This window comes from Pinus tabuliformis, chromosome 9, assembly GCF_031772625.1.
Source record: "Pinus tabuliformis cultivar Carrire ecotype Pingquan chromosome 9, CPIR1, whole genome shotgun sequence".
NCBI classification, from domain to species: domain Eukaryota; kingdom Viridiplantae; phylum Streptophyta; class Pinopsida; order Pinales; family Pinaceae; genus Pinus; species Pinus tabuliformis.
Window position 1 is genome coordinate 408,698,059 of NC_142307.1, and position 23,555 is coordinate 408,721,613.

A 23,555-nucleotide genomic window follows, 5' to 3' on the forward strand; every position below is an offset into this window, starting at 1 on the left:
CTGCCACAAAGGAGACAAAAGTAGAGAGGAGGAGGAGGCGCAGGAATAGGAGGTGGAGGAGGAGGAGCAGGAACAGGAGGTGGAGCAGGAGCAGGAGGAGAAGACACCATCTAGCATGGGCAGCAGCAAAGGACAAAGTCGATCTCCTATTTTTGCTTCTAGAGGACACCAAAGTCCATTTCTAGCCCCAAGGGCAAGGCCTTCTTCCTCTAGAGGAAAATCCATTCCCTATTCCCATAAAAGGGGCAGAGGATGTTGGAAATACTGAGAGGGGGGGTGAATCAGTATTCCTTAGCAATTAGCACTTTTAAATATTTTCAGAGCATTAGTTAATCTTCAATTATTATTAATGTTTATGCAGTAATAACAATAAATAAAATAACACAGTAGACACAAAATTTTAGGTGGAAAACCCCCTCCGGGTCAAAAACCACCGAACGTTTTTCTAATAAATTCTTTAATCTTCAGCCCCAACTGAAATGAAAGCAACAACTTCCTAGAATTCTAGAAAAGCATTCTTCTCCAGCTCCCACTAGAAGGATGCCCCAACGCCCTGGTTTCTTCAGTAGTCAACTGAATGGATGCCCCAACATCTTAGACCAACCTACCACCCTGAAGTGTTCACAGGCTCCAACCTGTAGGTGACTTCATGCACTAGCCTAGCACCTCCCTGCCACCCTATAATGACTGAAATGAGACAAGAGTGTGGATTCCCGTACCAGGGACAACGATCCACGATACAATATGATTTACAATGATTTTGACCGAACACCCAATCACACTATGACCTGCAACCCAACCATGACATCATCCCAACAGAGACTCCTATACCTCCCAATAATGCCTTTTCAACTCTAGGCAAATTGACTCTTTTACAATAATGACTCTTCCAATGACAACACTTGGCCTTAACACTTCTTCACAATATACGGATGGCTATCATGTCTTCAAAGGATGTCCTGCTGCAATGCTTCCTTTGATTTGATACTTCTGCTCTTGAATTCTTGCTTGAAGTTGTGTACTTGAATCTTATTCTACCTGCATGCAAAATTTGCCCAGTGAAACTAATCCCAAAACAAAACAAAATACACTGCAACTTACCTTTGCCTGCAAAACACATGTAAGTGCATAATAATGAATAAATACAAATTAAAATTACAATGTGTACCTGAAGTGTGCTTGTCACTTTTGTTGTTGACTTGTTGCAGCAGTAGACAAAGACTTCCACTCTTGATATAGGCCTGGACTCTATGCAAGACTATATCCAAAACTGACCTAAAGATATATACAATAAAAACTAATGACAGACCCTAGACTTGTGATGGACCAAGTTCCAAGTACAACAAGAGAGACCATTCTATCAACTATGACATCTTGTGTCCTCTTGTCTTGGCTTGTTTTCTGCGATTTATGTTTATGTTCTCTCTGCATTTTACTATTTTGTTAAATGTGATTGCTAATCTGGAATTGATATTGAGCTAATATGGAAAATTGAAGTAAATTTGCTCTAAACATAGAACATACCTAAACTTAAAATGGTATCAGAGCTGAGGTGAAGACAAAACCAAAGCAAGAGTGAAAGAGCAATCACCGAAGACAGTTGGAAAGGACAAAAAGGCTCAATGGGTTCCTCATCCCTCTTCAAATTCACTAAGGGTGAAGTCGAATCAAAGAAGATTATCAAAGTGGCGCAGCGGAAGCATCCGATGGCCTACCTAAAGATCACTTCAATGGGAAGTCCGAATCTAAGGGTGGAAGGAAAGGCAAATGCCTTGCTTGCAATAAGATTGACCATTATGCGAGGGAGTGTCTGAATAGAAGGGACACATCACTTGATGATGATAACAATCATTCCAGGGACATCTTCAATGAGCGGAGGAATGACAGGTAATGCAGGACATCAAGGAAATGGCCGACTCTTCAAAGAAAGCAAGGAACTCCAGGTATGAAGAATCAAATGTTGTTTCTGATAAGTTCAAGGAGTACTATCTTATATTGGCCCTCTCCACTACTTCTCCTCCAGACTCTTTGGGAATCTTGCTTATTGATTATAGTGCTTCAAAGCACTTCATCAGGTAGAAGGAAGCTCTCTCTAATTTGTTAGAGATGGAAACAATCGTGGGAATTATACTTCGAGTCAATGCCACCTATCTCGGAAAGGGTGTAGGGAATGTTACCCCTCAATTGAATGAGGGTAACACAATTCATTGACAAGAAGTTCTTTATGTTCCTGATCTCAAGAAGAACCTGGTGTCCATTTCAGCAATGAAAGTCAAAGATTTCAAGGTGGCATTCATCGATGGAAAGGTACGTGTTTGAAAATGGAAATTTCAAAGATGCTTTTATTCTTGGGTTCAGGGTTGGCGATTTGTATCAAGTTGCAGGAAGTCCATTGGGGACCATGTCAGTTGACACATCTCATCTATAGCATCAGAGGTCTACTTATTATGAGGCCCTATCCAATGTGAGTCAGATGGTGATAGGGTACATGTCTGAGATGTACCGAAAGAAAATCTCACAAGAGGGCCATTCCCCTCATGTAGCAAGTCCACAGATTTGGAACAACCCGAGGGGTTTAAGATTCATGATCGAGAATCTCATGTATGCAGGTGGAAGAAAGCCCTCTATGGCTTGAAGCAAGCACTTCGAGCTTAGTATGATAGGATTGACAACTATCTGATGAAGCTGAGATTCACTAGAAGTGATGCCAATCCAAACCATTGCTTGAAGGTTGTGGATGATAGACCTCTCATACTAGCACCTTATGAGGACGACCTCTTTCTGACAGGTGCAGACCCTCTCATTTGCAAAAGTAAGAGGGAGTTGGATTCTGGATTTGGAATGGTAAACTGCAAGCCCATGACTACCTCGATGGAGCTTAACTTTCAGAAGTTATGCGGTAGTGATGTCGGACCTGATTTGGGAAATGCCTCTGAGTTTCATAAACTCATTCTAGCATTGATGTTCTTGGTGAACTCCCGTCCGGATATATGTTTTGCAGTTAGCATGTTGAGCTCATATATGGTTGAGCCTCACTAGATTGGTGCCAAGAATCTTCTGAGATATCTTTGGGGCACAATCTCTCACGGATTGAGATACACTGCCGAAAATGTGAAGCTGCATGATTATTTGAATGCTGACTAGGCAGGCAGTGTGGAGGATCACAAGAGCACTTTTGGGTGCTGGTTCTCTTTGAGTTCTGCTACTATATCCTAGATGAGCATGAAGCAAAAGTCGGTTGCTTTGAGCACCGTTGAGACCGAATACATAGCTACGAGTATGTCCTCGTGTGAAACTGCCTGGTTGAGAAAGCTCTTCAGTTGGATGTTTGGACACATGCTGGATACCACCGTGATCTTCTGTGACAACCGGAGGGGGATTCAATTGTTGAGGAATCCCATATTCTATGATCGCTCCAAGCATATAGGCATCATGTACCACTTTATCTGGGATATGGTACATCAAGGAGCAAGAAGGCTCCATCACATTGGGACTGATGTGCAGGTCACCGACATTTTGTCGAAGCCCCTGGGAAAGGTCAAATTTGTGACTTTCTGAGAACGACTAGGAGTCATGGAGAGACTCTCTCCTAAGGGTCCTGTATGATATGGACATTGAGCTTTGGGAGCTCCGGGGGCTTGGGCGTACATCTTGGAGCGATGAGCAACCATAGGGTGAGTGGTTTAGCCTTCCCCTAGTGGTTTGTTGTGTAGGCAGGATGAGTGGTTCATCCTTCTCCTGTTGAGACACAGTCATAGGGTGAGTGGTTCAACCTTCCCCTAGTGATTTGTTGTGTACAGGGTGAGTGGTTTAACCTTCCCCTGGGATACCCTTGGCGACATGTCGGCAGGATGAGTGGTTCATCCTTCTCCTGCCAAGACATCCTACCCATGCAGTCTGGGACTCATGGGAAGTACCTCTCATCTGGCCAATGAGCAGGTAAATGAGGATAAGGACCATAGTAGTATCGATGGACGCATCATGTTACTACCGTACTCCCTATGCTAGGATGATATTGATCTGGGATCAATTGGAATTGACTTCGGATCAGTAAGATGCTAAGTCACCTGACACGGGGATTCGGGACACGTAGGATTCGGGATTCGTGGTGTCGGATTCGGGACACGCTGACCCCCGGAACAGGACACGTTAGGACACGTTATATATTATTTTATTAAAAATATATATATATATAATATATATTTAAAAATATATATATATATATATATATTAAAAATTAGATATTAGCATATTTCTTACACAAATTTTAATTAATGATACAAATTTATTGATTTCAAACATAGATCTTGATTCTTCATCTATAGCTATTACTATTAGCATGCATAGTACATACAAAATTCAAATAAATGTCAGTGGTACTAGTCACATAAACATAAATGATAAACACACTGACAACTGTAGTTTTCTCATTAAGTCATCAAATCAAAATCTATTACATAGGTAGTGTTGGTGCAATGCCAATGGCAAATAGAAATAGAAAATATAAAACAACTATAGGTATACAAGCCTCAAGGCATCAATCAGCATCACTGTCCCCATCATCATGGTCCCCACTGCTCTCCTCTGCATCCTCCTCCTCCCCTGTATCCATAGTCGCCTCTACATCTGCTGGTATGGAGGTTGACCCCTCTAAGTCATCAAATCTAACAGGCTCAAGTACTGGATCACTGAGATCCATGTTGGCCAATGCCAACTCAACAGTGGTGTCCAGACCCATATCATCAGGAAAGACATCCCACATCTTTGTCTTTCCCCTCAACCACTCTTCCCTCTGCCTGTAAATAAGACGAAGGTTGGTGTGCACATACACCATTGTCTCTGCCCTGGACTGCTCAAGCCTGCTCTTCTTCACAGTATGCAAATTCCCATATGTGCTCCAATTCCTCTCGCAACAAGAGGATGAAGTCACCTGAGAGAGGAGCCTCATGGCTAACTGCTGAAGAGGAGGGCTTGTTGCCCCATGATTTGCCCACCAAGAATAGGGCTTCTTCAGCCCCCTGTCTCTAATCACATCATAACCTCCAAATCGACCAGTGCCAGTGGAAAACTCTGCAAAGGCATCCTCCACCTCAGCAAGCAATGCACTATCCTGATAAATCCGCCTCAATGCCTCTTTCCTCCCCTGTGAGATTTCACTATCCATGTGAGGAGGGAATATGCGGGAAGGTCCACCATTCAGCCACTCATGGCTGTAGTATTTGGGGTTCAATGAGTGAGCCAAACAATGTAAAGGTGTACAATTCTTGTCCCATCTGCGGACAAGAATATCATGTATGGTATCGCAGAAGGCCTCTGGTGATGTCTCATACTGGGGGCACTCACTCTGTAGAATAATGCTCCTCACAGACTCAATCATGGAATCCCATCCCTCATAAACCTCTCCTAGGATGGGTTTGTCTGTATCTGCAACTCGAAGCAAAGAGATGATAGGTTCCATGATCCGAATAATTAGATCTACCCTCTCCCACCAAGCATCATCTAGTACCGTGTCCTTCACTCTTTTAGAGGCTGCCTGATCTGTCTTTCTCCAAAAAGACCAAAACTCATAAATAACCATGGACCCAAGAGCAGTCTTGACCTCCCTCAACCTCTTCAACATCATGAATGAAGATGCAAACCGTGTGTCAGCAATCTTCAACAATGATAGATTGCTGTACTCCTTGTAGATAGTGAGGGCATTTGTATGATTTTGCACAAAGTTACGGATATGTCTTGCATCCTCAATAATGCTTCCAATCCAAAGCACATCAGAAGCAATGGATTTCAGTGCTAAGTTCAATGAATGGACAATGCAAGGTGTCCAAAACACTTGTGGATATTTAGCTTCCACAATCATGCCAGCCGCCTTGCAAACAAGTGCATTATCTGTAATGATTTGCACACAAGATTCAACACCTACCTCTTCAACAACTCTAATAAATAACTCACCCATAAATTGTGCATCCTTGTATTCGCCAAGTGTATCCACTGCTTTCAGGAAAACTGGACCATTCAAGGAAGACACCATGAAGTTGATGATTAGGTGTCGTGCTGTATCTGTCCATCCATCAGAAACAATGCTAACCCCAGATGTTGGCCATGATGCCATAATAGGCTCAAGCATTTTTTTCACCTCTTTTTTTGCCTTTGTCAACAATGTGGTTCTCAGCTTCTCTGACCCAGGAGGCACATACCCTGCTGGAGCCCCTTGAGTTAGAGCTCGGCACATCTCAACAAATAAAGGTGAACGTGCAACATTAAATGATATGAAGTTTTGATAGAAGAAGAAGGCAATGGTGAGATCAAGCTCTTCCCGTCTCTCTTTTTGGAAAATCCTGTCCATTGGACCAAGTGATCTTCTTTTTAATGCTTGTCCCCCAGTAGAAGTAGAACTCTCAAATGGAAATTTGGTGGTGGCTTTCCTCAAAAATGGAAGGGGGTCTTCATTCTTGCCCTTGGGTGCTTTTGATTTTGAAGCCAGTGCCACATGTTCCATACCAACATTGGCCTCCTTTTCCAATTCTTTTCTCTTTTGTGAAGTAATAGTTTTACAAGATCCAATCCCACAACCAGGTATAGCCAACAAATGTGATTTCACATGGTAATATGTGCTTTTGAAAGAAATGTTACAAAAGTTGCATTTCCATTGCACATTGCCTCCTCCTTTTCCCTTGTTGTTTGGCCCATCCTCTCTTGTGACATATTTCCACAATGGATATTTATCATTGTCTTTAAGTCCTCTTCCCTCAACATTACTTGCAGCAGACTCTGATGATATTGGGGGAGGAAGGGCATCTCTACCCATGACATTCTTGCCCTTCCTTGCTGCCTTTGATTGAGCCATGTTACCTCAACCTGTAAAAAAAAATGAACAAACTGTTGTAAAAATTTAAAAATGCAAAAGAAATGAACAAGAATCAACACTAATTTGAATTGTAATTTGTTACCATTACCAATTTATTGCATAGATGATGTGCAACTGAGGAAAGAGCACCTACAGGCTACAGCAGTGTGTTTATAAGTTATTTTAATAGATTTTATAATTTTCAAGTAGGTGAACTTATGGCTTGTACAAACATCTGTCATTCAATAAAATTGCAATCTCATTGGAATTTTGTAGTTGGTGCTGTTCCTTCTAGCTAGCAGGCTGCTCAGCATTTTTATTTTTGTGCAATGTGCAATTATCAGTATCACTATAATGATACAGGCCCCAAGTAAACTCATAAACTTGCGATTTTGCTTCTCTAAGTAAACTCAGAGATGACCACGGCACTAATATATATATCACTTATTAAGTTATTAAGTTATTTATTACACACACACATGTATATATACCGAGAGTCCGAGACCTGTTGTAACTTGTGATATCAGTGATACACTGACAGTGATATACATATTAAATTATTAATATAGCAAGGAGGTAGATCCATATACTGTGACAGTGTGAGATAAGCTCTATACACAGACAATGCTGAGATTGATATCACGGAAATAATGACTATGTCAAGAATCAATTTAACCCAGAATTCATATTAATACAGAAGTTATTATTAATGAGTGATAGCAAGTACGACAGATGTTTTTAGTAAAATTCTGGAGAATTAAATAGAGAGGGTTCTAAAGCTACATTACTGACAAGAGCCAACTATTTTTGCCATGCCAAAGCGTTTACGGTTTAGCATTTGTGAGGGGTTTGAGATATTTTTTTAACAGTAATGAGAATCTCTATTTCAGATTTCTCTATACTTGGCATAAGTTTCCTTTCACTTCTGGTACTCGGTCTCATAACGATGCCTGTGCTAAACAAGTTGTGGTATGCTTTTACTTCCACATATTCAATGACAATAACCTTTTGCTTCTCGGATGGACTTCATATGCTTTACGCTGGAGGAACTTCATATTTGGATTAACCGATTAAGATGAATCCCTTTATAAAACTTGGACTTTGGATTGTTAATTTGTTATCATAACCTTAGATCATAACCGGCACCGCTGATACAAAGAAATGCGTTATCTGGTGGACCGTGGACTACTTACCTCAGAACTTGAAGTTAAAACTGGTGGACTGTGGACATTGGGTGGACTGTGGACGTTGGGCGGTCCTCTCCTCGCTGCAACAGAGCAATCCTTTGCCAACTGACTTGCAGAATGAGCCGTCAACTAAGCAGACACGCCCCCTTTAACCTATCAGCAGTTCTGAGCCCTGGAAACGAATCCGCAAACCAGGACACGTCATAAAAATCGCGACACGCTTGGAAATTCATGACACGTTACCAGACACGACGTGTCATAAAAGGACATGACGTGTCATGAAATCTGGACACGAATCCGCAGAGAATCGTGTCGGATTCGAGCGATTCGCGATTCGTCAAGGGTTTTGGACGAATCCGGTATCATAGGTAAGATGATATAACTCTCTCTTTTGGAACTGATTTCGGATCAGTGAGAGTGGTATGATACACTCTCTTTATTTGGAACTGATTTTGGATCAGTAAGAGTGGTATGACACACTCTCTTCGTTGGGACTAACTTCGGGTCAATAAGAGTGGTATGAGACACTCTCTGTTATATGGGACTGACTTCAGGTCAATAGAGGATGGTATGATACATTCTCGATCACTTCTTCTTCTTCTTCTTCTTCTTCTTCTTCTTCTTAGTTCAGCAGAACAGAGCAGAGCAGTGCAGGGCACTGATGGCAGAGATAGTACAATTCTGGCAGATGGATTAGTTGAGAGGGAGTGTTAAAATTGGCAACTAGGGCCAAACTCCATGTGGGTCATCTTATTTATGGCAGCTGATATTTTTGTTGGATTCCTCTCGTCAAGAGGTGTAGGATTGATCTAAAGATCATCCGATTCCGACATGTATTCATAGAGATATGAATTTATTTGTGTTATGGGACAATTTGTCAAGGTTGGCCAGCAACCAAATTGCCCCCACTTGTGCTCAACGTTTTACTATAAAAAGAGGTGGCTTGCAAGTCATTTAGTCACTCATCTCATGTGATCTCTTCCTCTCCACTCGTTTGGGTTTTGGTGGAAGGAAGAAGATCCTAAGAGAATGCATTGTTCTAAGAAGCCCTAGATCTAGATGTTGTCATGAGAAAGAAGGCTCTACGCTGCCTAAACATGAAGAAGCTTAACGTTGTCCTAAAGAAGTTCTACGCTGCCCTAATGTGGAGAAGCCTAACACTATCATGGAGAAGCTCTACGCTGCCTAAACATGAAGAAGCTTAACGTTGTCCTAAAGAGACCTACGTTGCCCTAAATTACAGTCCATGAAGCTAGCCTTAACGCTGGTATGGAGAAGCCCTAACCACTTCTAAATGATTGCATAATACATTGTATATGCAGCAAGAAGAGGCACTTAACATAGTCATGATGGAGGCTTCCATTCACTGTCAAAGGGAGCCTCTATACGCAGCTAAAGGAAGATCCATAAAAGCCCTAACCGCAGTCCTCAAAGGGAGATCTAATCCGCAGTAAAGGGAGATCCTTTCACGCTATATTAGGAAACACACAACAGCTAGAGGAGGCTCCTAACCGCAGCACTTAGGGTGCACTAGGACGCTATCAATAAGTGTTTTATATGCAGCTAACGGAGGCTCCAAACAACAACATTTTTGTTTGGGTATGTTATGTTGGGCAGAAGTATCCAATAGGGCTGCTGCGTAAACTCTGATTGGGTCACTGTGTGAGATATTTAAGGACCCATATCATTAGCATTATGTATGGAGTTGTTGTGTGTAATACTGTTGAGATCTCAGACTATTAGAGGGTTGTATGGTGTTGTTCCAATTGATGATGAACAGTGATGATGGGTGCAGCATGGTGCAGCACATTGATGATGCACAGTGATGATGGGTGCAGCATGGTGCAGCACATTGATGATGAACAGTGATGATGGGTGCAACATGGTGTAGCACATTGATGATGAACAGTGATGATGGGTGCAGCATGGTGCAACACATTGATGATGCACAATGATGATGGGTGCAGCATGGTGAAACACATTGATGATGCACAATGATGATGGGAGCAGCATGGTGCAGCACAGTGATAGGTACAACATGGTGATGGAATCACCTGAGTTCAGATCTGCTACCTCATGTGTCATCTTCTTAGAGAAGATCTCTGCTCTTATTTTGTCAAGTCAAAATGTTGACTTCTGATGTATATGTACTATCTCTCTCTGCTGAACTATTGAAGAACATAAGAAGAATTGATAAAGGGGTTCCCCACATTGGGGTTTGTCCCTCGCTAGCGCCACATTTTATCTCCTCTTGTCTTGGCTTGTTTTCTGCGATTTATGTTTATGTTCTATTTGCATTTTACTATCTTGCTAAATGTGATTGCTAATCTGGAATTGATATTGAGCTAATATGGAAAATTGAAGTAAATTTGCTCTAAGCATAGAACATACCTAAACTTAACATCAACTTAATGGATGCCCCAACATCCTAGACCAACCTACCACCCTGAAGTGTTCACAGGCTCCAACATGTAGGCGACTTCATGCACTAGCCTCGCACCTCCCTGCCACCTTATAATGACTGAAAGGAGACAAGAGTGTGGATTCTCGTACCAGGGACAGCGATCCACGATACAATATGATTTACAATGATTTTGACCGAACACCCAATCACACTATGACCTGCAACCCAACCATGACATCATCCCAACAGAGACTCCTATACCTCCCAATAATACCTTTTCAACTCTAGGTAGATTGACTCTTTTACAATAATGACTCTTCCAATGATGACTCTTGGCCTTGATACTTCTTCACAATATACGGATGGATGTCATGTCTTCAAAGGATGTCCCACTGCAATGCTTCCTTTGATTTGATATTTCTGCTCTTGAATTCTTGCTTGAAGTTGTGCTTGAATCTTATTCTACCTGCATGCAAAATTTGCCCAGCGAAACCAATCCCAAAAGAAAACAAAATACCCTTCAACTTACCTCTGTCTACAAAACACATGTAAGTGCATAATAATGAATAAATACAAATTAAAATTACAATGCGTACCTGAAGTGTGCTTGTCACTTTTGTTGTTGACTTCTTGCAGCAGTAGACAAAGACTCCCACTCTTGATATAGGCCTGGACACTATGTGAGACTATATCCAAAACTGACCTAATGTGAATACAATAAAAACTAATGACAGACCCAAGACTTGTGATGGACCAAGTTCTAAGTACAACAACAGAGACCATTCTATCAACTATGATAATACAAGTAACATGAACTTACAACATCATATAGATTTAGCAAACTTGGTGTAGCATCAAGAATATGTAGCATCAAATGTGTAGTATCAAGAATAGGACATCCAAAATGTGGTATCAAAACTAACTGTGACATATAGAGACATAGAGATATAACCGAGACCCTGTATGTACTTACGTTGTCCTGCAAAAACATATGTCAGAGATGATACTCATATTTCAAATGTAAACACTAATCATACATACCTTGCTGTAGGAGACTTACCCTTGACTGCTGATGTGCAGTCCTTACTGCAATGATCCTTGAATGCATGCTTTTTCTTGCCTTCTAGGAGCTCGATATTGAATCTGTTGTATCTATGTAATTTCGGATCTCCAAGGTCTGAAATTTCGTCTTGTGGTAGCCCTCTGAGTCCTCTTTCCAACCCCATAGGTCTAATCAAGATTGGATTCTTCAAGAAAGAATTATGCTCAATCTCCCACGATGACCTGATTATAGACTGATTCAGTAGAGCGAACTTGTACGAAGTGCCACGTGTCACTGTTGCAACCTTCGGCCCTAAAAATGCTACTCAACAAACTACAATTCGTCCTCTTTCTGTGACTATTTATGAAATTTGAATCCAATGCTCAAAGAGAAAGTTATGACGATTTTCCCAACGTCACATGTTTGACATGGAATTTGGGAGCCTGCAAAAACCCTAACTTCCTCAAATCATATCTACGAAAATATAGCGAACCAAGATCTAAAATTTGGTCACGAGGTTCATCAAGATTTCAGCTCAAATGGGTTTTAATTTCAGCTTCTGAAGCTTTGCAAAAAAAAAAGTTATAGTGAAAATGCCACGATGACCTGTTTGAAGCCACAAAATCCCTACTAAAGGAGGATATGAGGGTCATTATTTATATGAATGTCTTGAGTTGAGAGAGTCCTCAACAAGTGAACGTTGGAGGGATTTTAGGAGCAAAAAATTTTTATTGATTATTGACTATTCAATGACGACAACCAATTATGAGTGCCATGCCACAACCCCATAGGGTTTTAGCCCACTAACTGGGGTTACTAACTTCAAACATGAATATCTCTCAAACCGTGAAGAATTACTTGGCATGCCATATATCAACAGAAAAATCTTGATGAGTAGAATCCATCTAGAAGATCCTTGACTCGAAATAGAGTAAGTTGTCAAGTCAAAATGCCCATGCAAGATCGGGGTAGCCCCTGGTGCTGCTTGGGTTGACATCAATGACAACCACTGATCAATAGAGGAACTCAGTGACTCACTAGTTTATGACATTTAGATGACTCATCATGATGAAATACATTTATTATATTTTTTTTTGATATTTTGACTCTTGAGGTTGAGTCAGGACTCAAGATTAAGGACTTGATTCATTGTTGATATGTGATGTAGCACTAGACTTCTTATACATCTTATATATTAGTTTTCTTTTCATATTTATGTGGCAATGCTGTTGTGGAACTTTAGATGCTAAAAAATGGGAAAAAAAAATGAATATTTTTGCACTTTCTTAATTTTGCCAAATTTTTGCAAACTTTTTCGATTTTTCCCCGACTTTTACGATTTTTTCAATTTTAGGACCCTTGCCAATTTATTCCATAGTCCAATTTTGCAACACTGCTTCTAACATGCATTAAGCACGTCAAACTCAAAAAGTGAAGCTGATTTCCCCTTTTCATTTGTTTGGCTGGACTATAGTGTGTACAGGGGTTTTGGATTAACGTGACAAGTCCTTGGGGTGACACCACTTTATTCTAGAATGACTATAATGGTAAGGTAATAGAGACAAGCATCATAATTAGAACTAGACATATCAATCAGGACTTAAGAGTATAATAAAGTCTTAATAATAAAGTGATGTAATAATGATTTATTTAATGTAGTAGTTAATATATTATAGACTTCTTATACATCTCATATATTAGTTTTCTTTTCATATTTATGTGGCAATGCTGTTGTGGAACTTTAGATGCTAAAAAAATGGGAAAAAAATGAATATTTTTGCACTTTCTTAATTTTGCCAAGTTTTTGCAAACTTTTCGATTTTCCCCCGACTTTTACGATTTTTTCAATTTCAGGACCCTTGCCGATTTATTCCAAAGTCCAACTTTTGCAACACTGCTTCTAACACATGCATTAAGCATGTCAAGCTCAAAAAGTGAAGCTGATTTCCCCTTTTCATTTGTTTGGCTGGACTATAGTGCGTACAGGGGTTTTGGATTAAAGTGTCAAGTCCTTGGGGTGACACCACTTTATTCTAGAATGACTATAATGGTAAGGTAATAGAGACAAGCATCATAATTAGAACTAGACATATCAATCAGGACTTGGGAGTATAATAAAGTCTTAATAATAAAGTGATGTAATAATGATTTATTTAATGTAGTAGTTAATATATTAGTTAAATGATTAGGTATTTTGGAGTTATTCAACATACTCCTCTTCTGCACTATGTAACGAGACATTCCATCACCAAATAATAAACGTACAAACCACTCTTTCTCAATCCTATGTGTATTGCTGTCCACGTTTGTGAGTAAAACTGTCATTCATGGTTTTCTTTATGTATGTCAGTTTTGTTTGTTAATTAGAGTGATGTTGTAGATGTTTCATTGCTTGCATTGCAAACAGGATGCAAACCACCAAATACCAATTAGCCTGAGCAAAACCAAAAAGATCGCAAGTAATCTTGGAGTTAATAGCTAGAAAGAAAGAAGTAAGAAAAGCATGGAACTTGGAGATAGAACTTCTTAAAGCGAACTGTGAACAACTATTCACATACATACCAACATATTGAGTTTCCCATTGCAAAACGAAGAACATTTTTCAATCAGCTCCTCTCGTGCTGAACGAGATGATAAATCACAGACTGTACCATCAACCTGCAGCCTGGATTCCTTCCACTGAGTCAAACATTCATTAAGATCCTTCTCTGTACGTGCACATGTATAAACAGCAGCTCCTAAACTAGTTAATTCCTCCACAACAGCACGTCTGCATGAACAGCCATACATGGTACCATTAATTAAATCCAATTTAAAACCTAATAATTGACTAGGGAGATACAAGAATTGATACGAACTCTCATGGCCAAAAAAAAACAAGGGAGCAAACAATCAGTTGTGATCCATGCAAAAACATAACTATTTTTCTCAGTGCCAATTCACAGAACAGAAATATAGGGAACACACTTGATCAAAATTAAATGGGTGTAGGTTCTTCAATACAGAAGACAAGTTCTTTCTAAAATTACCTACTTCAAATATGATTAATTTCATAATGCTCACACTCAAGAAAGGCATTACCATTATGCTAGGTTATTGAAATTGTTTACCTACTTAATATGGCAAAGCATACGAATACATTAATCAGTGACATATGATACCTTGAGGGCAATAAACCAATGCATTAATCAATGAACTTTGACACATATCTGGCCTGCCATCGATTAAAAATGTGCAACATGTGTGTTTCCAAGACTTTGATAGAAGCCAATTTGTAGAGTAGGGGTTTTCGCATTTGCTCATCTTATCATATTTTTTGGAGGTTTAATCAGACGATTCAAACTCACCCATCCTCAGGGAAATTGCAGAAAGACAGAGTACAACGCTGCTGAAGATAAAGGAAACAAGACTATATAGGAGAGAACAGGAATTAGAAAAAATGATAAATAAAAATAAAAAGAAAAAGAAAAAAGTAAATAATAAGAATAATGGAAAGAAAAGGAAAATACAAAACAAAAAGAAAATAAGAGGAGAAAAGGAATAAGAAGAAACCAATTACCATCTGAACAAACAAGGAGATATTTAAGAGAATAAATGAAATATGAAGGAAAATCAAATATAAGATGAAATGAAACTTATAATTTAGGGTAAACATGTTGATTTCTGGTAGCATTGGATGTGCTCCAAGTTTCAAATTTTGCAGGGAGGCTTGGGCACAGGTATTCCAAAGAACTCAGAAAGCGTTTTAGGAAATTTCACCCATAAACAGTTTTATTAAAACAATTAATTATTTTTAAAGGGACCCTAAGTCTAAACTTATGAAAATAAAATAATTAACGGATATTGATATAAACTGTGGTTGTAACTTCTAGAAGAAGATATTTAAGAGAATAAACGAAATAAGAGGAGAAAAGGAATAAGAAGAAACCAATTACCATCTCAACAAACAAGGAGATATTTAAGAGAATAAACGAAATATGGAGGAAAATCAAATATAAGATGAAATGAAACTTATAATTTAGGGTAAACATGTTGATTTCTGGTAGCATCGGATGTGCTTTCAGTTTCAAATTTTGCAGGGAGGCTTGGGCTCATGTATTCCAAAGAACTCAGAAAGCGTTTTGGGAAATTTCACCCATAAACAGTTTTATTAAAACAATTAATTATTTTTAAAGGGATCCTAAGTCTAAACTTATGAAAATAAAATAATTAACGGGTATTAATATAAACTGTGGGTGTAACTTCTAGAAGAAGATATTTAAGAGAATGAACGAAATAAGAGGAGAAAAGGAATAAGAAAAAACCAATTACCATCTGAACAAACAAGGAGAAATTTAAGAGAATAAACGAAATATGAAGGAAAATCAAATATAAGATGAAATGAAACTTATAATTTAGGGTAAACATGTTGATTTATGGTAGCATCGGATGTGCTCTAAGTTTCAAATTTTGTAAGGAGACTTGGGCACTTGTATTCCAAAGAACTCAGAAACCGTTTTGGGAAATTTCACCCATAAACAGTTTTATTAAAACAATTAATTATTTTTAAAGGGACCCTAAGTCTAAACTTATGAAAATAAAATAATTAACGGGTATTAATCAGTGTTGTTAAAATCCCGATAAAATCGCGATTTTTTCAAAAAATCGCGATTTTTTCAAAAAATCGCGATTTTAACCATAACCCGATCAAATCGCGATTTTTATCCATAAAAATCGCCAATTTTTTTTATACCCGATTTTTTCGAAAAAATCGGGATTTTTTGTGAAAAAATCCCTACTGGCGCGGGCAGCGGGCTTTTATATGCAAAAATCGATTTTTTTTTTTATTCATTTGGCTGTCCGCGCGGAGGAGGAGGAGAAGAGGTGAGGGAGAGCAGCTGAAGGGTTTCCGTCGGATTTGGGAGCGAATCCAAGCGTTTTTAGGAGGAATCCAAGCCAAGATCACCAATTTGTCCGTAAAAAAGGTATGTAGATTAATTTTTTTTTGTTTTGCTTCTATAAAAACTTTGTTTTTCATTGTTTTTAAAGAATTTTTTGAAATTTTTCATTGATTTGGGATGGGTTATTTGTTATGACTATGAGAACCAATTTTTTATTTTTATTTTCTCATTTTTTTTAAACATTGTTTATTTTTTTTGAATTTTCATTGTTTTTTGGCATTTGCCATTGGCATTTGGTTGGGTAACTTGGGTTTGGAAATTGGGATTTTGGAAATAATTAACTTGTAATTTTGTAAATGCTAAATTGTAATTTGTATTATGTAATCCTAAATTCCTATTTCCTAATCCTTATTTTTCCATAGGTTTGCAAATTCAAAATTCAAAAACAAACATGCCAAGGAAATTGGATCCTTTCTGGGAATATGGTGAACCTAAAACTCCGAATGATAGACAAAACTTGTATTGCAAGTTGTGTGGAAAGGAGATATTCGGGGGGGTGTACAGGTTGAAGTTCCACCTTGCACAAATCCCTGGACGTAATGTGGAGCCCTGTAAAAATACAAATGCTGAAATTATCCGGAAAGCCATGAAATCATTGGGAGAATTAGAGCACACTAAAGAGGCCAAAGAAGAACTTTTGAGGCAACTAAAAAGGTCAGCTGAAGGAAGTGGGCCAAGTGGCACTGGTTCTACTGCAGCGTCAGTCAATCCGGTAGCTGCATCATCATTTTTTGTTCCTCGAACCACACCTGGTGCACAACCAACTATCGGTTCAATGCTAAAAAGAAATGAAAAACAACAAGCTGACAAGTTGATGACAAAATTTCTCCTCTGGAGTGATATTCCTTTCAGCATTGTAAGGAATAATCCATTTTTCCAACCTACTGTTGATGCTATTGCCAGTGTTGGCCCGGGGTACAAAATCCCTTCTCTTCATGATTTCAGAGGCCGGCTTCTTCAAGATGAAAAGCGTGACTGCACCCAAAGATTGGAGGATTTTAGGGCATCATGGGCACAAACAGGATGCACTGTTATGTCAGATGGTTGGACTGACCAAAAGGGGAGAACCCTTATAAACTTCTTGGTTAGTTGTCCCAAGGGGACTATGTTTATCAAATCTGTTGATGCAACTGATCAAATCAAAGATGCAAGAACTTTATGTGATTTGCTGGATGTGTTTATTTTGGAGGTGGGTGCAGAAAATGTTGTCCAAGTCATAACGGACAATGCTGCAAATTATGTTGCTGCTGGTAGAATGCTTATGGACAGGCATCCTACTTTATTTTGGACACCTTGCGCTGCCCATTGTATTGATTTGATATTAGAGGACATAGGGAAAATTCCCTTTGTCAAAGAGACTGTTGACTCATCAAAAAGCATCACAAAATTTATTTACAATCACACATCTGTGCTTAGCTTGATGAGACAATGCACCAACAACAAAGAGTTGGTGCGCCCCGCCATTACACGGTTTGCGACGAGTTTCATATCTCTTCAATCCCTCTTGAAATCTATGTGGGATTTGAAGAGAATGTTTCTTTCAGAGGAGTGGCGTTCTTCGCCAATGAGCCGCAAACCAGAAGGAGAGGCCGTGTGCAGACTTGTTTCATACCAAGAAGACTTCTGGGCGGGAGTGCAAGAGGTGTGCGCTGTCACTGAACCTTTGGTAAAGGTTCTTCGGTTGGTAGATGGTGAGAAGCCCGCAATGGGCTATTTGTATGAAGCCATGGACAGGGCCAAAGAAGCCATTCGGTCCTACTATGATGACAAGGGAGATGATGGGTTCCAGAGACAACTCCTTCTATGGAACGTCATTGATGAGCGATGGAACAACACACTCCATCGTCCCATTCATGCTGCTGGGCTTTTCCTGAACCCTGCATTTTCTTATGCATGTGGGTTTGATTTTGATACTGAGGTCGTGGAAGGATTATTAACCTGTGTCCAGAAGATGGTGAGATCTCCAGAACAACGTATAGAGATCTCTAGACAAATTGAGACATATAAGATGTCAGGTGGCACATTTGGCTTTGAGATGGCTGTCATTGATAGGACGATTAAAATGCCAGGTATTTTTTAGTTTGTACTTTGTAACTTTGTTTCAAATTTCATTGTCTCTTCAAATTCCATTTTTTTCTTATGTTTATTTAAAATTTTATTTGTAATTTTGTTGTAGACGCATGGTGGAAGATGTATGGTGTCAGAGTACCCCTTTTGCAAAAGCTTGCCGTACGCATCCTCAGCCAAACATGCAGCTCCTCGGGATGTGAGCGCAATTGGAGTGTATTTGAAAAAATACACAACAAGAAGCGCAATAGGTTAACACTTAAACATTTAAAATATTGCAAATTTCCAAATAAATTTTTGAATTCATTAAACAATATTTTTTTTTATAATATTAATTATTAATTATTATTTCATGAACTTTGTACAGGTTGGAGTCCCGTAGACTTAATGACATGGTCTATGTCTACTACAATCTTCGATTGTGGGTGAGGCAACTAGAGAAGACACCTGATATGGATGCCATCTCATTGGATGGGATTGACACCACTGCTGAATGGAGGGTTGAGACCGAGAGGCCTCTCATGGATCCCACTGAGGATTGGTTAGTGCAGGATGAGGGGGAGGAGGAGGGGGAGGAGGAGGAGGAGCAGGAGCAGGAGCAGGAGCAGGAGCAGGAGGAGGAGGAGTTGGAGGAGCAGGAAAAGGAGGTGACACCGCCTACCCGGGCTACCACTACCACCAGTAGAGGACGTGGTCTCCGTCTACCTACAGTAGCTGCTACTTCTACAGCTACTCCTTCAGCTTCTAGAGCACGTCAGACTCCACTGCCATTTCCACCACCACAGGCACCAGCATCTTCATCTAGGGGGAAAGAGAAAGCAGTGACATTTTCTCGCAAGAGGGGCAGAGGAAATCAATAGGATTAGAGTCTTAGACTTTCATTTTATTGTATATGACATTATGACATGATGAGATACATTATCATATTTTTTGTTGATATTTTGAGGCTGAGTTGGGACTCAGGACTTACTATTCAGGACATGATTCAATGTTATGTGTGATTTTAGCGCTAGAAATGATATTAAACATCTTATATATTAGTTTTTTTTATCATATTTATGTGTCAATGTATTTATTTTATGTTGTAGATGGTTTAGATATTAAAAAAATTGAAAAAAAATGAAAAAAAATGAATATTTTTGTGCCAAAAGATTTTTTCCCGATTTTTTCCGCTTTTTTCCCGATTTTTACGATTTTTTCCGCTTTTTTCCCCGGCGCGAATAAATCCCGATCACGATTTTAACAACATTGGTATTAATATAAACTGTGGGTATAACTTCTAGAAGAAGATGAGGATTAAGCAGAAATGATCTTAGCCGGTGATTAGCTTCTAATCTGTGCCGTTGAATGTCAACGAGAAGATTATTTAAGGAGGGTTGAGGGTCACTTGGAAGACACACACAGAGTTCAAAAGTTCGATTTTCTGACACAAAGCAACTACCGAGATAATTTTGATAGTGAGTTGTTGCAGAGAGGGGCAGAGAGAGTTTTGGCTGGAGGATCTTCTCCGGAGCCAAGAATACTCAGCAAAGAGGTAGAAAGACACACAGAGGAGGCAGCACAGAGGACAAAGAGGGTGACACAGAGCCAGGAAGGGCTCATGCAGGGCCCACATAGAGCAGTGCAGTAACTTCCAACGCATAGGTCCAAATTTGCTGAAGGAGCTGATGTTTCTGAGCCAGGAGGGCTGGAAAAGGCTCATGAAGGCAGATCGATTCTCAGTTGGGTTGACACAGTGACTTAGAGGCTGACGCAAGGGCCACACAGGTGTTATCACTCAGGTTGTTCCCCAAAAGCAGTGGAAAAGGGAATACGGCCGAGGTAACCACTAACCAGTCTTTTAGCTGCAGATTCTAGCCAATCTGCAACCAGAGAGGGCTCTCTCTTTATGATTTAGCTTTGTTTTGCTATATGTTAGGCTAGTTATGAGGCACAAGTATTTGTTTGATGTTTGGAAGGTGACATTCAATAAAACAGAGCTGCAAAGTATGAGAAGTTCAGACCATTGGGTTAATGGAGTTAGTGAGAATGAATTTCTAGGTATGGTTTCATAGGCAAAAGGAGGAACTACAGAGCAAGATAATTAAACATAGAACAATTTTCAAGCTGTAATAAGATGAAATGAAGTCAGGGAATGAAAGGCAATTAAGAATCTTTCATTATGCTAACAGAGGGAAAATGAATAAATATTACCAAGGAGCAGTTAAGAATTCCTTAATTATATTTAGAGTGTAAGAACCAGGGAGACAGGAGCAGTCAAGAATTCCTACCTATGCTAGTCTCGTAGAAAACATGAAAAATGACAGAAATTGAACACACAGTACAGCAAAGTAAATTCTAGGCTATTCTTTTTTCCTGTAATTTATAACATGATATATAGATGGTATAAAACACAGGTACAGTAAAACATGAGTTAAGAAGACTTATTGATCCATGAGGTAATACGAGAATTCTGTAACATATTCTTCTGCTATTAATTCCACAACTAGCAAGTTCATCAGCAAAGCATTCCAGCAATCTTTATTCAGAAGAGTTCTCAAAATTTACAGCGCAGGTCCAGAATGATATTCACCAACCAACCCCCAATACATCTCTAGGGGAGGTATTTATACAAAAAGAGTTACAAAATATCTCATAGGGAAAATATCAAGCAATAAATTTATCCATCTACTTCTTCAAAAGCAATAAATGACATTGAAAATAGAGCGTAATCAATGTAGGAGTAACTTCCACTGTACCGGCTGCCTTAGGTAGTCTGCTATACTTGACTTTTTGACTCAACAAATCGACTGGTAGCTGTCTCTTTAATTTGCGTCCGTGCGTTGCTGTCACGGCCCTGTCATCTGTGCCTAATTCCGCTTTAATGCGTTCTGGCGTGCCTTCCTTTTCTGTTGTTTTCATTCTCATAATGTGTGGCATGTACATTGAATTTGATTAAATGCAGGTGATCAAAAGAAAGAGAACCAAAATTAACTAGGTAAAACGTCTAACATGCCCTGCCACCATTGGTCTGTTGGTAGCTGGTGCCTTTGTAGTTTTATTAATGTTTCATCAACTTCAGTATACCTGTAGTAATTGGGCTGGACTTCAAAAACATGTGTTATTTCATGCTCAATGTAGAACAGATTTTCCAATTTGTCATATAAGCTCTGTCCAGAGGGAGGTACTATGTCTTCTGAAGTGCTTGATGACGCTGTACTCTGATTGGTAACATATGTATTTACCCTGTGAGCATATTGTTCATGTGTCAACAGCCTCTGATTGCTGGTTAATAAGCTGGGTAAACCTTTGCTCTGCAAGACTATGAACTTTTCTGTAAAGGCATTTATTTCTGTCTACATTTCTTGGCACTTTCTTTCCAGGTTTTGTACAAAATTCCTCATGGTCAGCACCTTTTTCACTGTCAAAATGGTGCATGTTCTGTCCTTGATATCCAGAGCTGCTAGTTGTTCTCTGGTATGAGTATTCAAAACATGAATTAGTCTATTGGCCTGTTCGGGCTTGTTTGCTAATAATGCTCTGGCCTTTTGAATCTCAACTTGAGTTATTTCTATCAATTCAATTTGCTCATGGATTGTTTGAATTGATCTCCATTGATCAGTGATGGACTGACCAATTTTAGTCCACAAAATTGTTTTGATTTCTGCCAAAGTTTTATGAAGAGTAAGGTTTTTCTCCAAGGATTTTACCTTATTTTCCAAGGCTTTTACCTCTCTTGTTTTTTCAGCCACAGTTATTTTTGATTTATCATAATTCACCTCTTACTTGGCTAGTTTCTCTTTGGCCTCCTTTAGCTCTGCCATTTGGAGTTCTAATTCTTTTATTTCTTTCATCAACTTTTCCATGCTCATGCAGGTATCTGGCACTGTTGTTGGTGCTGTTGTAGTTGTTGCTGAAGCCGAGGTATCTGCTGTTGATGCTGGGACAGCGGGAGGGACTGCTACTGTAGTTATAGGAGGAGCTGTTGTACTTATTGGAGCTGTTTCTAGTGGCTGGGAGGTTGACTCTCCCTGCTTTCCTTGTAGTGTTTCCTCCAATGCCTTCTCTGTTTGTGTTAATCTCTCATTCATCCTCATCAGTAAATCCATCACGTCCTCCTCTTCTTTCTGTTGTGCAACCTCTGTGGTTTGTGGGTGCATTGTAATCAGCAGCTTCAATTGCTTTTTGAGGGCTGCAATATCTTCTTCTTTCTTTTTTATTAATGCCTGAATATCTTTGGGATCCTTGGAATCATGTCCCAGCTCTATGATAATTTCCTCCAAAGATTTGATCCTATTATCCTTGGCTAATGAGGAGGCCTTTTCCAATTCCAATTGGGCAGTAGTATTATGCAATGAATTTTGCAATTTGTGAGCTAATAATGCTTTGTCTGCCAAGGTGGAATACACCATTTCTCCAGTTTGTTTGTGTAATTCAATCTGGTCCATTGGGTGGATATCTTTAGAGAGAACTTCCAGATTGGTCCTGATTTAATCAGCAGCTGACTGTGGCTGCTGCATTGTGGGCCTGAAGTGACTAAGGGTCATTTTCCCTTCTTGAATATCATAGGCTGCCATTAGCGTTTGTTGATTTGTGAGGGCCATTCTCAGTAATTGATTATAAAGTTGGAACCTTACTGGCTCATTTCTAGCCTTTATTTCAGTAAATGCTTTCTTGATATCCGAGCCTTGCTTGCTCTGTTGCCTGGTGGATGTAACCTCCACACCATGCTGCCTCTCTAGCTCTTGCTGATATGAGCTAGTTGATGTTTCCAAAATTGGAGGAGTCTGTTGTTCAGTTCTCCCTTCACCGCTTAGGTTGCCTGTTGTCTCTCCCAAGAGTTCCTCTTCAGAGTGAGGATTTAACCTTTGCCTCTTTTCCCCTTGTTGTTCTGCTGATCCACTTCTAGGTGTGTCTTCCTGCCTGTCTCTTTTCTTGGCTCTTTCCTCATTGAGAGGAGTTTGTAACACAGGGATTTCAGGTACCTTTGTTTGTGTTGAAGGACCTTGCCCTTGGCTTTGTTCCTTTGATGTATCTGGCTGGTCTGCCATTGTTTCCTGCTGCTCTGAATGCAGCACTTCTTTGCCTTTGG

The 23,555-nt window shown here is 39.5% G+C and overlaps 2 protein-coding genes across 2 annotated transcripts in view; one reads left to right on the forward strand and one right to left on the reverse strand.

Moving 5' to 3' along the window:
* LOC149148894 (tropinone reductase homolog At5g06060-like) overlaps positions 1–23,555 on the reverse strand; it is a 242,951-nt gene that overhangs the window by 106,510 nt on the left and 112,886 nt on the right. The window contains exon 2 of the mRNA XM_089441771.1: positions 14,040–14,247. Coding sequence (XP_089297897.1) covers positions 14,040–14,247 — 208 coding nt within the window. The remainder of the gene's footprint in view (positions 1–14,039; positions 14,248–23,555) is intronic.
* On the forward strand, positions 18,071–19,031 carry LOC149148895 (uncharacterized). Its single transcript, XM_089445957.1, has 2 exons — positions 18,071–18,735; positions 18,852–19,031. Exon 1 carries the CDS (start codon positions 18,123–18,125, stop codon positions 18,495–18,497), a length of 375 nt encoding a protein of 124 aa, XP_089302083.1. The 5' UTR covers positions 18,071–18,122; the 3' UTR covers positions 18,498–18,735; positions 18,852–19,031.

Bases quoted from the DNA above. Each gene is read 5' to 3' on its own strand.
- LOC149148895 (XM_089445957.1), top strand. From the start codon at position 18,123: ATGGGCTATTTGTATGAAGCCATGGACAGGGCCAAAGAAGCCATTCGG.